We start from the raw sequence: 15067 nt of genomic DNA, 5'->3' as shown, positions 1-15067 counted from the left end.
TTTTGCAGATCAACCCGCCAAGTCGGATTGAGTTTAATACCTATGTGTTGAAGTGTGTCGGTGTAGTAGAAACAATGTTATAGATAATAAAATAATTATTAAATGTTATACATAGATGGAAGGAAGAAAAGTTTAAGGTAGTATAACCTGAAAAAACAAAAGGGAAAAACATAGGAACATCCCAAAACTAAAAGAGCAAAATAATCAATTTAGGTAATAAAATCAATAGAAGAGCACAGTAATGTTTGGTTGGCTTGAGTTTAAGGAGTTAGCTCAGTAATTGCTATAAGCAAGATTCCTGAGCCAATTATCCAAAGAGAAGAAAAATAAAAATGGATTCCTTGTTTAATTGGTGCAGTTAAGATTCCTTCACCAAAGTTGGGAATAAGCTTTGTGATACTTCATCCACAGAAGCATCTTGTTAAGCCCAAAATTGCACACACAGAATTAGACTAGAATAAAATATAAATCAGGGAAACATTGAGCTTCTTGTTCCCAGGAAAACAAATAACCTCTTCTTTCTTTCTTTCTTTCTTTCCATTCTATTTGTAGTTCCGTTGTGGATCAGTTAGGACAAACAAACAAGCTGAGCTATTAAGCTTGTCTGAAGCTCGGATTAGCAACCAGCTTTCCCTTTTGAGCTGTAATATTGCCACTTGCGAGTATGGAATTATTCAGACTTAAAGCAGCCGAATTTATAACAGGAGGCCATCCATATGTAGGCAGTAGGCCCATTTATAATGCGAAAACGACTCTTGCCATAGTATAATAACCTGAAATGTCTAGAAAACAAAGTGCTGCTGCAAAGTTTTCTTATCTGCTGGGTTTAAGGTTATCCAATTTGAGATGTGAATATACCTCTGTAAGAACATTGACTGAATTTAACAACAAAAGCTTTTTCCTCATTTTTCCGAAATTTTATTCTTCAAAGAAAGAGAGAAAAATTGGAGAATAATAGATGTTACGTTTCCTGTTTCATTCACAAAAGCAAAGGCATTTCAGAGTACAGCAGCAGCCTGCGCAGCATTTTGCAACTTCCTATACTGTCCAAAAAGGGAGGGGTGGAAATGGAAAGAGAAAAGGGCCTACCTACCACAAGAGAAGGCATATTTAGTCTGCCAACCTGGGCAGTCAGGGACCTCTGGATGAGCTTGGTGATTTTTATTTTTATATACAGAATTGTAACCATAAATAATTTTTACTTGGCGAACCCAACAGGAAATATGCTTACCTGAGGTTCCTCCAACAGCACTGTACATAGTTTTACAAAATATGCAGCTAGCTTCAATTATGATGCAGATTAGGGATAAACCTGTCTGGGGAAAAAAAAGCATTTATACCCTTCAACTTCACAAGAGAGGCCCTTCATCTGTTCCGCCAGATAGTTTAAACGATGAGAATTCAATTGAAGCAAGCTTCTGAAGTTCTGCTTCATCAGGCAAGTCTTTAGAATAGTAGTCCACAGCAGAATCACCTAAAATGAATGTATGAATGTTGTTATGGTTTGTCCAAGTATTAATTATTACTAATCCACAGAAAAAGTAACCATTTAATATTGTGTATGGATTTCATTACTGAGAAAAGAGTCAGTTGATGACCGTGATGAGCTTCTCTTTAAATCTGCAAAAGTTGGAAAAAAATTAAGAAAATTGTTGCTTGCATCGCATGAAAGGAAATGCAGAAGGCAAGGCCATCAGAACTACAAGCAAAAACTAATTGCAAGTGCAATAATCTTCTGTCGTCACACTGAAGTTAAAATCTTTAGGAATCATAGAACTAATTAGAGCATCCAAATCCCATCTAAAAGAAGCCAAAATGTGGTTCATTACAACCTTCCAATGCAAATCAAATAAACAATAGATATTGCTAAAATTAGAGTTGAGAAAAACCAATTCTCATACCAAAAGAATGACGTAACCCTTTGATTGCATCAAAGTTCCTGTACGTGTAGCCAACAAAACTAAGATCTTGAGGAGATAACAGCGTCTGTTAAGAAAGTAGCAGAAAATGAATAAGATATGAAGTCACAGTATATTAAATAAGCAAACATTAAGGATCCTGACACTTTATAATTTGCATGTGAAAATAAAGCATAACATAAGAGAGATTATAACTCTGGAGGGATGTATAGGATTTTAATAGATTCAAATGAGTACAAAAATAGAATAACATGACAAAAGGAAAAGTTTAGGAATTGATTGAGATGGCTTCCACTATTACACCCCCAATCTCTCCGTGTATGTGTTTGGATTGGTGGGGGGGAGGGGGGAGGGGAGGGAGAGAAAGGCATAGTAGCCATATCTAGAAGAGATGATGGTCTGCAAAAATCAACAAGCTGGCACTATTATATAACGGCTTAGTTTCATCCTATCCGCTATTTGATTGATCTTTCTAGATTCTATCATACATGCTTTGCTTCTAGCTCCTACGAGCATGTCAACACTAAAGATCTAATGGCTGATCAGATTGATTAAACCAAACAAAACTGTTACAAGGGGCTTATGTTCCATTCCCATCAGAAAGTTCTTCAACTTTCAGATCAGATATGTACAAACTCATCAATGCAGAAAACTACATACCTTCCTCATGGGTCCTGATCCCCTTCTTGTTAATGGAGGTTCCACCTACATCATGAGATTCTCTGTTACAAATTCAATTTCATAGAATTTTGCTAAACATCAACATAATCTAGAAAAATCCACATCAATGGAAAAAGGAAACAAGTCTTTGGAGTTCATAAGAATATTATCTAGAAGTTACAAATTGCGCTTATGGTCATTCACATGTTCAAATGATTGATTATGTCATACTATACAATGAATGATTTAAGGTCTGGCAAGCATATAGCATATGTATTGCAACTATTTCTCCAAAGGTTGAGAATAAAAGACAGCAATGTTATTTGCAGAATAAAGCTTCATTTAACGCACATGTGAAAGATCCCAACCTCAGTGAACATCATCTTAAATGAATATACAAATCCAACCCAAATGATATTTGGAGAGCTTCCTATGAGTCATCTATATCCCAGAAAAATAAAGAGAACTCCCAGCTTCATATACACAGAAAAACAATAGAATGAAATAGAAACAAGCATATCCACAATTGATTAGAGAGAATTGAAATGTCTCAAATGCTATAAGCCTATACATGTCATGCACTGCAATGACAGTGAAAGGACAGTCATATTGAAGAAAAAAATCACTCACCTTTTTTATCAACAACGAAAATTTCTCATTTGTCTATCAGTCAACCAATAAGGGGTAAACATTCGTTATCCATATTAGTGTTATGGCTTAAAACATCCTCCAAGTATTTAATTTGTTACAAAAAATATTAACATTTGTCAACAGACATTCTCTCTCTTTTTATGAGGTAGACATCCTTGTATCCATCCATCAAACTCACTTCCACTCTCCTAACCCTGTTTTACCATAAAGAAGGTAGGATTTGACTCAAGACTCGAGCACAATCGCAAATAAATTTCAGTAGCAAGTTAGCTAGCACCCTTTTCCCATTTTGTTTTTTCGGTTCACCATTTTTCCTGATTTTAAAGTTAACAAACTAGATAATGGGATTCATTCAGTTTCCTAACCAAATCACAGCAAATGGCCCTTCTCCAAAAATTAAGGAATAAACAAATGTCTCACATCTCACCTCATCAAATTTCATGAAGTTTTGAGTATCAAGATCCCCGTCAACCTGTGGCTTAAATGCTGCCTCCATCTCATAAAGTTTGTCCCATGCAACATCTTTGAACCAGGGATGAGCCTGATGAGATTCAGTGACAATAGAGTAGTAAGAGAAAAGAAAATATAAAAAGCAAGGCATCCATATACAGTAATTATGAAAAAATACTTTAATTTGGCACCCGCCAAGAGTACCGAGCCTATGTTCAGCATCACAAAGCAACCTACAGATTAGATCCTTTGCTTCAGGTGTGAGCCTTGCCTCCTCTGGAAATTTTAAGTGATTTCTCCAGTGCACAATCTGGCATATATCGGTCATCAGGCTGGATGAAATGAAAAAAGACAACCAGAAAGAGAAAAACAGAAGCTGAAAAAGAAAAGAAAGAAGGGAAAAAAAAAGGCATCTAATAAGAGTACAGATGAAAAAGTAATATAGTACCATAATGCTGAATATTATAATAGGATAAGGTTCTTTCAAGCTTTTATAACATATCCTTCTCTCAAAAGTTTAATTATTATTACTATTATTATATTATTATCATTATTATTATTATTCACCGAGAGAAAAAGAAAAAAAGACCATAATTTTTTATACAAAAAAAGCTTTCATTTTTCACCTAGGAAATGACAAAATGAAATAACCCAGACAAGGTATAGCGGAGGAAAAAGATTAGTGTAGGAGACCTTAAAGTAGTTTGGGATTAGAACTTAATTGAGCTGAGAATACTTTATGAAGAATGAATGCATCAAATTATTTAATGTGCCAAGATAATTTAATTCTTAAAGATGTTCTGATTTCATCTGCAGACATGCCAACAACAAACTGATGTTGAATAAACGATGCCGCTAAATGTAAATGAAACAAAGCCTAGGTACAACTAGGACTGACATGCATGTTACCAAAAAGCAGTGAGACAAAACAGAAGATACATGAAGAGCATATAGCATTTTACAGAATCAATGCATAACACTAAAGCTTCTCAGACATTCCATGATCCGATTCAAAGAGAATAAATGCATAGCAGGTAAACCTTTCTGCATGTTGTTACAGGATCATCAGAGTAGAACGGAGGATAACCAACAAGCATCTCATACATTATTGCACCGAGTGACCACCTGCAATCAGAAAATTAGGCCAGAACTCATGAAATGAAATATTTCAAATTATTATACTCTGATACTATCTTTGGGAACAAGAAGATGGGAGGAATAGCAGAGTGACGGAAAATGGAAGAGGTCAAAATCATTTTCGCTTATTTTATTTAGATTTGAGTGGAGAATGAGAGGATACCTCCCTTGATTTTCTCTTCTCCAACTTAATTTTCTTTCATCCCATTTTCCACTCCCTTTCCACAAGAATAATTTATAACTCTCATTTTTTGTATTCCTCCCATTCTTTATTATAGACAAAATCAACAATGCAATAAAGCCTTCCCTTCATTTTAGTGAGTCGAGTATAATTCATTCTAAACTAACCAATCACACTCCATTGCATATCCTTTCTTCAGCAATACTTCTGGAGCAATATAATCAGGTGTGCCAACTGTGGAGTATGCCTGCCATGATTAAAGCAAGGAGAAGAAAGAACCTTGAAAATGAAGAAAATTTTAAAAGACAGAACATTGATCGATGGAAATTTCAAACAGAATACACGTCCTTTTGTAAAATTCATGTGTTAACAGAATTCTTCCACGGATACACATGACAGATCACTGATTGAATAATATTGTTTTTCATGAGCCTGTGAATTCTACAGCAGAACAGCGTAAATAGTAAATACATGAATAATAACAGAGACTTTGCATGTGTAAATGCACGAGCGTGACCATAAGCACATATGCAATGTGTCGATATGGGAGCATGATCCAGCCTCATTTTAGAAAACTTATATATTAGATTTCATAAGTGCCTTAAGCTTCAGAGTTTCGAATGAAATTGTGTTTAATTTTAAGTTATGTAAATTGGTTAAAATATAAAATATGATTTAAACCCCAGAATTAAATTTGCAAAAAATAACAGAAGACCAAACAATACAGAGGATTGATTGTATACCAATTTTCTCCTGTTTATCTTCCAATGCTGTAATTGTTCTCGGGGGCTTTTCCAGCGCCCTCCACCAGCATCTGGAAATCGACCATCAACATCCATTGATTCCTTCAAGTTCTCATCATCAAGTACTTCATCTTCACTAATGGCAGACAAATTTGAGCAATCAAGAGGCTTGCAAAGACCAAAATCAGAAAGCTTTATATGGCCGTTTTTGTCCAGCAATAAGTTATCAGGTTTTATATCTCTGAGGAAAAAATGGTTGTTAAATTAACAGCAGCTTCACAAGATCAAGCTAGAAATATAACACAGTTTAAGATATTTCAGTTTCTCATACATTTTCTAATTCTTCTTTGAAAAAAGAGTTGCTAAGTACTCACCTATGAATGTAGTGATGTTCATGAATATATTCTATAGCCAGGACAGTTTGAGCAATATAAAATCTAGCCACAGTTTCAGTCAAGGTTTCTTCTCTCATTAACAAAGTCATAATGTCACCACCAGGTAGATATTCCATGATTAGATACAAGAATTCAGCATCTTGAAAGGAGTAATAGAGTTTGACAATGCAGTGACTGGAAACTTCTGCGAGCAAATTCCTTTCAGCTTTAACATGTTCAACCTACAGTGCATACGCAAAATTAGTGTGTAAAGACTAAACATGTCTTATTGAAAACATGGGGACTTTGCTCCTTTTTCAGTTATATAACTTCTCATGACATGCCCATAGTTTCTAAACTCAATTCATCTCATCTTGTCTATAGAAGTAAAATGCTACAGTTAAGTCCCCTCATCTCAGCGCACTTGATTCAACCATTCTCATGACAATGTTACTCGAGGACCTAAAATTCTTCAAATAGAGTACTCCTATTTAAGGACAGGAATCATGTAATATAACTGTATTTTGCAATTAGAAACCTATTCACCATCTACATATATTAAATTGATAACGTGGCTTCATATATGATAATGATGATAGCCATTTCTTTTTTTTCTTTTCAACTTCACAAACAGTACAGGTTACGAATCCATTATGTACAGGCAGTCCAGCTTATCCAACAAAACCTTTTGCACATCAATGATCTCTTTTAAGATTCCTGGTGACATTATCAAGCATTGAGTGTTAGGAAGAGTAGATAACCTTAGACAGATTATGGAAGGCATACAAGTAAGATAACACGTAGAACCTAAACATCTAAAGAAGAGAGTAGGAGAAGATATCAGTTCTTATGAAATATAATTACCTGATATATATGAAGTGAGAAAGAAAGTAAAGCGTCTATTATGAAATTTCAAGAAATAAATGAAAAATCTTTCAATAGTTTCAAGTATCACCTGTCCCCTGATAAGCATTTCTGACTTCTTCAATTTTTTCATGGCATAGATATCGCCAGATTTTTTCTCCCGACACAACCTCACCTGCAGAATCCACCATTAGCATGATATCAAATGCCCAGTAGAACTATTTGTAGTTGTACCGATAAGGTTTGGGAGGAATAAGGGGGAGAGAGAATAAATAGAGTAAGAATCATTCAAGAAAAGGAAAAAGCAACATCAAGGAAGAAAATCTGCAAGATGTCCAGGATATAAGTAGGCCTTAATAGAGCCAACACCACCAAACTGTAACTCTGCCAACACCTACACTAGCACTGGACTCTTTTTGCCACTCCTTAACCTCGATAATTTCTCTAAAAAGAAGCTTTTACACACAAAAAAAAAAAAAAAAAAAAAAAAAAAAAAAAAAAAAAAAGCGTAAAACTCATTTTAGTAAGAAAGCATAGTTCATTAAATGGGAGTGTATAAGTATGCACAGAATAATTCTACACTTGCTGATGAGCCCAGATGAGGAATAAGATATTAGGTCGGCAATGGTAATGGTGAATATTTGCAAGATGTTTGCACAGCAATCTTTCTTCTCCCAAGAAGGAAAGCTCCTTGCTCCTTTCATACCTAGACCTTAGCTCTTCCCACCTATGAGAGCATATTAAACTAAATATGGATCTGATATCTTGTGCAATACATAGTCAGAAGTTAAAACCTTGGAATTCTTGAATGTAATACACAAATTATGACACATCAAATGGCAGTCTGCATGCATCGTTTATATTCAGTCATACAGCTAACCTCTCCAAAAGCCCCTCTTCCTATGATGGTCAAAAGGTCAAAATCATCAACACAAATCTTGTGCCTTTTCAGTCGCATGTATTCTGTCTCTTTGCGCTCTAAATCCTTTAGTCGATTAATTTGTTCCTCTTGAGACACATGAGAAGTAGCCAACTGTTTTTCCAGCACTGAGCGCCTGTAATTAATAAAATAAGCCAGAAAGGAATATACCAAGATCCATAACTACATTCTATAATAATTAATTATCTGTTTAGTGGACTAAATTCACCTATGATATCTATCAAATAAACTGCTACGCACACATGACAGATTGATTAACAGAATGGAAAATGGAAGATTGATTAAATATAGAAAAATGCATAATGCAGTTATGAACTAGTCTTCTAATAAAGCAGAATCAAAATAATTGAGTAAAATCCCTCCATGTTACCTTTCTCATCAGTAAAAACACATTGGACGTCAAGCTACATACATTAATTGTCGGAAAAATAAAAAAAAGCAGCACCAATACAATTTATATATACGCACACACAAGAAACCTATAGAATTCAATTAGAAAATGTTCCGGCTGTAGTTTTCAAGGTTTCGACAATGCAAAATGAGATCATCCGAGGTTGATCAAAAGGAAATTAATAGATATGTAAAGAGAAACAGAAACCTTTCTTTGCGCTGTTGGATATGCTTCATCTGAGCCTTGTAGTGATTCTCAATGTAAAGCTTGGCAGCAGCCACCCTTTCCCGGGTCAAGCTGGACCCTACCTCTGCTCCTTCCTCCTCCTCCTCCTCCCCTGCCATGGGACCCACCTCGTCGTTATCCTGGTGGTCCTCCTCCTCCACCTCCTCTTCCTTATTGCTATTATTCTCCATAGCGCACCTCCTCCCTCTCTTCGTCGTGGATTTCGATAGTTGTGACAACGGAGCAGGCTGACTAAGGCAATTTATCAGAGCTTGCACCTAGGGGACGAAGCCGAACAACAGCTGAAGAAAAGACAAATTTTCTCTCTCGCTTTATAATTCAACATAGGGCCTTGTCTGTCTGACACGTAGAATTATAATCGACCGGATCGAATCTGACCCTACCACAACTGACTGTTACTACCATTTGCAGCTTTCCTCTCTTTATCATCCCAATATCTAACGGTCTCAAATCCTAGGTAACAGGATGGGACCCAGATTTGGGATTTTTTGCGTAGATAATCAACGGCTCGGAATCTGCGTTCATTTTGCTGAAGGATCTGGGGGCCTACAATAATTGAAACTGTAATTCGCGAAACTCATGCTGAGGTGCTGATGTGTGCTTTGAGCTGTATATGCGCATTTGATTTCAGCTGAGGTATCAAGAAGCTAACTAATTAGTTAATAGTAACTTTTTTATTATTCACCCAACCCAAACGTGATCCGCTCCACATGGAGTTGCAGTATATATGGATATTAGAAAACCCACCTCATGACCTACCCAATGATGGATAATTAGCAATGATTAAATGTAATCTTTAAATCATCATTAAGAATTGATTGTACAAAAATGGTTTTTCCTTTTGTAGCTTGTTTTTATTGGATAGATTAGTTTAAAATTGAAGTGTAAACTTAAAACACAAAAGTGAACCACAGCCAAGAATTGGCAATCGAATTATCTTGGAGAAAGGGGGTACGGGTACGACTATGAGTTGGCAAAATTTGCATTATCATTTATTCCCCAATCAATGGCGAGACGTTCCAAAATACTACATAGTAACGATGGCAAGTCAACGGGAACGAGCCAAGCAGTTTACTTAGCTAGGGCATCGAATATCGGGGCCAAGATATGTGCCTGTACTGAAGAAACAACGCCATCAATCACGATTGCAAAAACATGCAAACAAGATTTGGACAAAAGACATTTTCAAAAAAAAAAAGGGGTTTGGTCAAAAGAGGTTGAAACTTGAACCATCCCAACATGGGGCTGTCCTGTTCCATTGTCTAATTTTACGAAATGGCGATGTTAGGACCAGATTGTTTAGAAATGGGCAACCCAGTTTGGGTTGCAAATTGGGAAAACAAGATTCATGTAAAATAATTTAAAAGTTTGGGATCTCTATCAGAAGGTCTCTTATTGATCCAATGAAAGACGATAAAATAACTAAAAAGCATCCATTTATTTGTTGGGATGGGCAAAATAAATATTTTACATGGACCCATCAAAAAAATCTGACAATCCTATAATCTAGTACAGTATGCAACCCACCCATGGCAAAAAAAATAATGCAGAAACAAAATATCCAGCCTACAAAATCATATGCTATCTCGAATGAGTAATTAATAATTATAGAAAAGAAGTTCCTGCAAGGCCATGATGCAAGAGATTATGAGCAATATGATCCCTGGCCTGAATAGCACCAACTGATCTCAAGCCATTTTCAGCAATCATCTCATCATCAAAAATATCAAATTTTAGCTCTGGCTCTATCTCCTCATTTCTCATCTCGCAGATGTTATGCAAAACACAACAAGCCCCAAGAACAACAGGCAAGTCTTGGAGCTTAACTTCAGTTCTCTTCTGTAAACAAGACCACCTTCCTTTCAATCTTGCGAATGCTTCCTTAGCTACCCTTTGAACCTCACCAATCTTCTCATTAAAAGCATGTTGTGTCCATGTCAAGTTTTGGTGGGTATAAGGTACAAGAACCCAATCCATTAAAGGATGCCCAGAATTCCCAACGATCCATACATCCTTCAAAGCCCCTCTATTACCCCTCTGGTACAAAGCAGACTTCTCTAATACCTGATCATCAGGCATTGAACCAGGCCAGCCAATGCAGACATCAGTAAAAACACCTCTAGGATCAACAACTCCTTGAACTGTTATTGAATATGAAGTCTTTTGATTCCTTTCAGTGTGTCTCTTGTTGAAATAAGCAGCTACGCTAATCTTTGGTGCGATAATTGGGATATGGGTAGTATACATTGAACCACCAACATTTGGTATACCCGACATTGATTCATATTCACTTCTAATAAACCTCAATCTCTCCTCATCAGGCCATTGAAGGAATTTGGGCATTAACACATTCCTTATAGCCGAGCAAACCTCAAGAACCAGTTTATGACAAGTGGAGATCCCCAATCCAAACCTTTTCGATACAAGTCTCAAAGGCTCACCCGTGGCTAGCCTCCAAATGCAAACCGCCACGCGCTGGCGAACAGGAATGGCGTCTCTTAACATAGTATTCTTTTTAGTGACAACTGAATCCAGCTCATCGCATATCATAGCAAATGTGGCCTTACTCATTCGAAACGATTTTTTGAATTCCTCTTCTGGAAAATCCGGATGGCTACACCTCTCCCACCAGTCCTTTGACCTATCCTTCACCCATAGCCGCCGATGCTGACCTGACCCACCGGCGCCCCCACTACCACTAACCTGAGCTGAATCTCCAGAAGCCGCATTTTCAATGGCCAGCGCAGCAACTGTGGAAGCGGACCGGCGTGCCCGTTTGGTTCTAGAATGATCCATTTCATCCAAATCAGAATAATGGTTCTGGAGCTGAGAACTATAATCATTCATAACTTCAACTTTTCGCTTGTAATTAGAATCGAAAAGGGTTCTATCTTGTTGAGAATCAATAACCCACTGCTGTTGTTCTTGCTTCTCCTCCTCATCCAACATCAAAAGAGAAGCAAGTATGTCTCTCATTGCACTCTTCTTCAAATCATCTTGCTTATCATGTTGTTGAAATGGGTCCTTATTACCATCTCCATCTTCCTCGTCACCCTTTCTCTTCCTCTTCTTTAAATCATTGTTCACACCAAAAGCACCAGTACCAGTAGCACTAGTATCCATGTCCTGAAACAGACTATAGAAATGTGAAATCTCGTCCTGATTAAGAAATGGGAAAGATGAGATTTCCATCAAAGTGAAAGCGAGAAAAAAGTGTTTGAAAAAATGCCTGAGAGGGGAGATGTGAACTCGCAAATGGTTTTCAGATTGGAAGAACAGAACTGATTATTGAATGGAAATTGGGGGTAATTTGATATTATATACAAGCGAGGTGGTGGTACGGGGTAACTGGTAAGAAGAGGGGGAAAGGAAGCGTGTGAGATAATGTGAACGCGGAGGAGAGGACTCATTGGACGGTGACTTAGGACTTCTTTTGGAGTATTATTATATGTTAAGGTTTTTACGCGGTTGGGGATTGGATTTGTATGGTTTAATGGGTGAGGGTTTTAGAATTTCTTTTTTTGTTTTACAAGACACACGTTGCAGAAAAGGGCAGTGTGTCCGGAAGCTTCGTAAAATGTGTACGGGGAAAGTGAAGGGAAAGAGCTTCTATTTGAAAACGAATATAAGGTTATGACTGTAAAATCACAAATATATATTTGTCGCTTTTAGTCTCTTACAGATTATTTGGTCTCCTTATTACAGCAACGAGAAGCCAGCGGTAAATGGATAATTGTCCTAAAAAGGTAAAATACATCTCAATTTTTAAATTTATAATTTTATATTACAATAACAATTTCGTCATTCTACTTTTAAGAATTAACTATAATCTCTATAATTAAAATAATTTTTTAAATTAAATAGATACGTGATATTTATTTTATAATTAAAACATAATTTATAAACCCATGTGTATGTTATCCTTGTTATGATAAGTAACAGTGGATTATCGATATCTCCTTTTAATATATTAAAATATATTGCTTATATTTTTTAAATGAAATTTAGTACTTGATTAAACATGATATTCATATATAAATATAATTTTTTTAATAAAATTTATTTGCAAATAAAATAAATTATACATATATTTGTTTTAAACATTGTGTTTCTAAATTTATAATATCAAAGCATATGACTGGCAAAAGACAAAATAGTTTCTTATTTCGTCAATAACTTTATTTAAACAATCATACGTTATTCTAACAGTCAATATTATACTTATTATTATTAGTATAACTAATGATTTATTTTTTCAAATATTTATTAAATTTAAATATATGAAATATGCATACAAAAATCGATGTGAAATTAAGATAAAACATAAAAATGTTGATCTAAAATTAGCCACTTTTATTTGAAATTGTGTAAGAATTTTCCATAAGTGGACATTCCAATTTCAATTTGAGAAAAAAAAAATCTCTGATTTATTATGCATATATACAATTGTTTTGATAAACTAGTATAAACATATTGAATTAAATTTTATGTCATGTACTTAAGAAGTAATTATGATAAAAATTTTTAATTTTATAATTAAAAAATAAAGTATCGAATCATTAGCAAAATGTAATGAATTCAAATTGATGGTTTAACATCAAAATAAATCAATCGATAATTTAATTCTTTTGTTCGCTTATTGAAAGACCGTGAAATTTAAAATTCAAAATTCTATTATATAGTCCGCAATATCTTTCTGCCGAAAACAAAAATATTAAAATCTTTTTAACTTTAAATCAATACGTACAAGTAATTGCAAGTGGGTTTCATATAATCACAACATACGAGTAGGGTAATGAGTGGACCATTATCCTAAAAGTCAATGGAGTGGTATGATATTTCCTTGTCATGAGTTGGCCTTTTCCTAACGTGTGTTTTTCATATGGTTGAGTGAACTATTTATATGATTTCAATGTTGTTATACCTATCATTTACTTTTATCTTTTTTTATGAACTTGAGATATTTCAATTCAATAAGGTTGCATTACATGTAACAACAATTGAAGTGACTAAGATGTTTTATTCAAAATCCTCATAAATGCAATCAAGATGATACCTCAACATCAAGGACATATACCTATCGAGTATCAACATTATAAGGGTGAAAAAAAAAAAAAAAAGATCTAGTGTCAAAATTTGACCTTTTTTTTATATTATAAGATTGAAAAGTAACAAAAAGTCATTGGAAATGTACTTGTTTAAACGTATAAAACAAGGCTAAAATTCATAAGTCATCTTTGTTTTATTTTAAAATTATTTGATATGTCAACGACTATTAAATTAATTGAATAGTGCTAATTAAGTAGTAATTTGATTGATTTTTTCACTTATGTGAGGGGCGAGAGGTTTTGAATTCGAATTCTCTCGACCATAGTTGTTTTCCAAGGAAAGACTGCCCAAAGAATATAATTTTTCAAAAGTAAAAAGAAACTAATTTCTAGAAATTTTTTGATTTTTATATACTCGGATACAAATCAACTTTGGTACAAAAAATAATCATATCTCAATTATGTCTAACATGCGCGATTATAATCCTCAATTAAATAAAGCTTAATTTTAACAAAGAGGTTCAATATGGATAAATAAAAATTTTAAAAATTTAATGCTAAAATTAAATAAATTAAGGAGTTCAAATATGTGTTTTCCATTTTTGGGGGGTTTAATACAAGGACCATATGAATGCAATTATATATTTTGCAATTGGTCAAAACTCAAAACCATGGACTGGCTTCGTTGTTGTTTCTAATTATTTGTTTCCTTTACTAAGTAAACGGATACATTATTGCCGAGGGTTGACTAATTTGGACCCATATGAAATAATTCAACAATACCGTGTACTTCAACTATAATTTTATTTTTCAAATATAAATAATGGACCAACGGTCCCTATGAAAAATACAAGTCATTGTTTACCTAATAAGTATTAGTAGACATTTTTTCTACTACCATTCTGATTTTAGTAAAGCCTTAATAGAAACAGTCATGTCCTATATATATAAATTAACATTTTTTATTTGGATATTTTTTTATAGAATTTGGATCCATGTTGTTTTATATTATTTTTGATTGGTCCAATGCATTCACATTATTTTTAGTCCAGTGTTATCAGATGTCAACCACCATATTTACTTTGAAAATAATTAAAATAATATGTGATTAATCAACGTTGCAAAAATATTTTATTATATATTTTAGAAGATTTAATTTTTTAATAAAATATGGTTTAATATTGCTAAAGTTATTAAAATATATATGTTGATTAATCAACGTTGCAAAAATATATTTTTTTGAAATAAAATATAATTTAATATCAATTAAATGATGGTTTGTGAGTTGATAGAGTGTGAAATTCATAAATTTCATAAAATTTTTATAATGTAAAATTTATAAATTAATATCCTATTATTTGATTAATCAATTTGTACTGTTTTCATTTTCAATTCATACCCCTCAAAATAATTTCTTTACGCATCTCGCCCGCATTTCATCCCAATTTACGAACACAACCTAA

The 15067-nt window shown here is 34.3% G+C and overlaps 2 protein-coding genes across 3 annotated transcripts; both read right to left on the bottom strand.

Annotated features, from left to right (window-relative positions):
• Window positions 1-944: 944 nt before the first annotated feature.
• Window positions 945-9484, bottom strand: LOC105637915 (uncharacterized). Of its 2 annotated transcripts, none has more exons than XM_012221585.4 (13): window positions 8518-9484; window positions 7860-8034; window positions 7071-7154; window positions 6116-6357; window positions 5742-5982; window positions 5166-5245; window positions 4721-4805; window positions 3859-3990; window positions 3658-3771; window positions 2580-2624; window positions 1902-1986; window positions 1576-1620; window positions 945-1474 (listed from the first exon to the last, which is right to left on the bottom strand). In XM_012221585.4, the coding sequence occupies exons 1-13, from the start codon at window positions 8724-8726 to the stop codon at window positions 1350-1352; spliced, it is 1662 nt and encodes a 553-aa protein (XP_012076975.1). In that variant the 5' UTR covers window positions 8727-9484; the 3' UTR covers window positions 945-1349. The 2 variants fall into 2 exon arrangements, with proteins under 2 accessions (XP_012076975.1, XP_012076976.1); XM_012221586.4 differs by having other exon boundaries at window positions 5742-5877.
• Window positions 9485-9975: 491 nt separating this feature from the next.
• On the bottom strand, window positions 9976-11971 carry LOC105637914 (nuclease). Its single transcript, XM_012221584.4, has one exon. It carries the CDS (start codon window positions 11746-11748, stop codon window positions 10162-10164), a length of 1587 nt encoding a protein of 528 aa, XP_012076974.1. The 5' UTR covers window positions 11749-11971; the 3' UTR covers window positions 9976-10161.
• Window positions 11972-15067: the final 3096 nt, after the last annotated feature.

Source organism: Jatropha curcas, chromosome 8, assembly GCF_041381405.1.
Source record: "Jatropha curcas cultivar XTBG-Jc1 chromosome 8, XTBG_Jcur_1.0, whole genome shotgun sequence".
Lineage (NCBI taxonomy): Eukaryota > Viridiplantae > Streptophyta > Magnoliopsida > Malpighiales > Euphorbiaceae > Jatropha > Jatropha curcas.
Note: the sequence above shows the minus strand (reverse complement) of the source record. Positions and strands in the feature narration are given on the sequence as shown.

What these genes read in the sequence shown, in the direction of transcription:
- LOC105637915 (XM_012221585.4), bottom strand. Translation starts at nt 8,726, where the DNA reads ATGGAGAATAATAGCAATAAGGAAGAGGAGGTGGAGGAGGAGGACCAC. An exon ending in AGATAAACAGGAGAAAATTG is followed by an intron (nt 5,246 to 5,741) that starts GTATACAATCAA and finishes TAATCATGGCAG; the next exon opens with GCATACTCCACAGTTGGCAC. An exon ending in ATCAACTGACTCTTTTCTCA is followed by an intron (nt 1,475 to 1,575) that starts GTAATGAAATCC and finishes CATTCATTTTAG; the next exon opens with GTGATTCTGCTGTGGACTAC.
- LOC105637914 (XM_012221584.4), bottom strand. Translation starts at nt 11,748, where the DNA reads ATGGAAATCTCATCTTTCCCATTTCTTAATCAGGACGAGATTTCACAT.